Below are 2,362 nucleotides of genomic sequence, written 5' to 3'. Positions count from 1 at the left end.
CAGCCCCGTTTTCTACTATGCTTCTAACTAATAATAATGTTAATGAAGGAGGTAATAATCAAAATCTTATATTGTTTATTCGAGGAAAAGCTATATCTGGGGCACCTAGTATTAGTGGAACTAATCAATTACCAAATCCTCCAATTATAATAGGTATAACTATAAAAAAAATTATTACAAAAGCATGTGCTGTTACAATTACATTATAAATTTGATCATCTCCAATTAGAGCTCCAGGATGACCTAACTCGGCTCGAATTAAAATACTAAGAGAGGTACCTACTATACCAGCTCAAGCTCCGAAAATAAAATATAAAGTTCCAATGTCTTTATGATTTGTGGAAAATAACCATTGTTGCGATTAAATGGCTGAAATTAGGCGATAGACTGTAAATCTATTTATAAGAATTAATTCTTTTTAATCAATTTTGATAAATAGATGGTTGGTATTTCTATAATATATAATTCATTAATGATAAAAGTTATAGAATTATGTAATTTATTATTTAAGCTTTATAGTCAATAATGATATTAGACTGCAATTCTAAAGGAGTAATTAATTTTTACTATAGCTTAGTAAATTTTAGGTTTAAATTTTTTAATTTTAAAGCCTAGAAGATTTAACTTATATTTATAGTTTTGAAGACTATTAGTTTATTTAACTTAAAGCCTTCTTATAAATATAAATACTATATAAATAAATAAATGATTGATACTAATACTAGTCTACATGTAGAGATAAAGGAAAAAAATAATATGCATTTGAATGAAAAATTATTAATTGATATATTAAATTTTCAGTTGTTTTCATAATAATTTAATATAAAGGCTGCAAAACATAGTCGCAAATAAAAAAACAAAGTAATTAATGTTATTACAGTTATAATTGTTATTAGAATATATTGATTATTAAAAATTAATGAATTGATAGCTAGTCATTTTGGTAAAAATCCAATAAATGGAGGTAATCCTCCTAAAGATAGTAAATTTAAAAATAATATAAATTTTAGTGTTTTAGATGTGAAAAATGAATTAAATAATTGATTAATATGATATATTTTAAAATTATTGAATATGAATACTAAACTGAATGATAAAAATGTGTAAAAATAAAAATAAATTATTCATATAGATTCACTTCTTTGTATTGTTGCTAGTATTCATCCTAAATGATTAATTGATGAAAATGCTATTAATTTTTTTAATGATGTTTGATTTAATCCTCCTAGTGACCCAGTTACTGTTGATATAATAACTACGAAAGTAATTAAATTATTTTGTAAATTATATGAAATTAATATTAAAGGTGCAATTTTTTGTCATGTTATTAACAATAATGCATTTATTCATGATAATCCTTCTATTACATTTGGAAATCAAAAATGGAATGGAGCTGCTCCACTTTTTAATAATAATGAAGAAGAAATGATTATATTAAGGTATATATTATTATATTGAATTAATGGGAAATTATTTAGATATATTATAATAATGGCGAATAATAATACAGCTGATGCTATTGCTTGAGTTAAAAAATACTTTAAAGAGGCTTCTGTTGATATCAATCTATTATCTCTTATTAGGGGGATAAAAGATAACAAATTAATTTCTAGCCCTATTCAAGCACTTAATCAAGAATTAGATGAAACTGTAATTATAGTTCCTGTTATTAAAATAAAAAAGAATATAATTTTACTAGAATTATTAAAAATTAAAAAGAAAAGGATTATAACCTTTATAAATGGGGTATGAACCCAGTAGCTTAATTAGCTTATCTTTTTATATTTTGGTGTATGACGCACAAAAGTTTTTGATACTTTTAGAAATAGTTTAATTCTATTAAATATAAAGTACGTACTAAATATTATATATATATATATATTTACTATTAATGAATGTAATCTATTACATAATTTACCCTATCAAGGTAACCCTTTTAATCAGGCAATTCATTAAATTTCAAAAAGATTGATTTTCATGTAATTTTATTGAATGAGAAATGATCTTTTTGAAAACTATAAGTATTTTTTCTTGTGGTTTAAAGCTCCAATTTTTTTTTTTTTTTCTATTATTTGTTTATACATTTAATCGCAAAATAATTGTTAATGTTTGTTTTTTATTAAATAATTAAATAAAGTGTACTTAATATTTAATATAAATTAGGTATTAGATAATTATTAATTCCAATATAGCCATTTCTGAGAGCTAAAAGAACAACTTTAATATAGATATATAGATGAATATAAAAAAGTTAATTTTTATTATTTATTTATATAAATTTCGAACATTATATTATCTTATATATTAATAAATGTTTAATATCTTCGTATAGATTTACGAATCCAAAATTTTTTTTTTGCAT

The 2,362-nt window shown here is 21.7% G+C and overlaps 1 protein-coding gene across 1 annotated transcript; it reads right to left on the bottom strand.

Moving 5' to 3' along the window:
• Positions 1-797: 797 nt before the first annotated feature.
• Positions 798-2,362, bottom strand: LOC138189561 (NADH-ubiquinone oxidoreductase chain 2-like). The gene is given in 2 exon segments (XM_069131571.1): positions 798-1,733; positions 2,339-2,362. Coding segments are annotated over 2 exon segments (960 nt in total).

This window comes from Bombus flavifrons, unplaced genomic scaffold (assembly GCF_040668555.2).
Source record: "Bombus flavifrons isolate JBK064 unplaced genomic scaffold, iyBomFlav1_principal scaffold0448, whole genome shotgun sequence".
Lineage (NCBI taxonomy): Eukaryota > Metazoa > Arthropoda > Insecta > Hymenoptera > Apidae > Bombus > Bombus flavifrons.
This window is presented reverse-complemented; position numbering and strand designations above follow the sequence as displayed.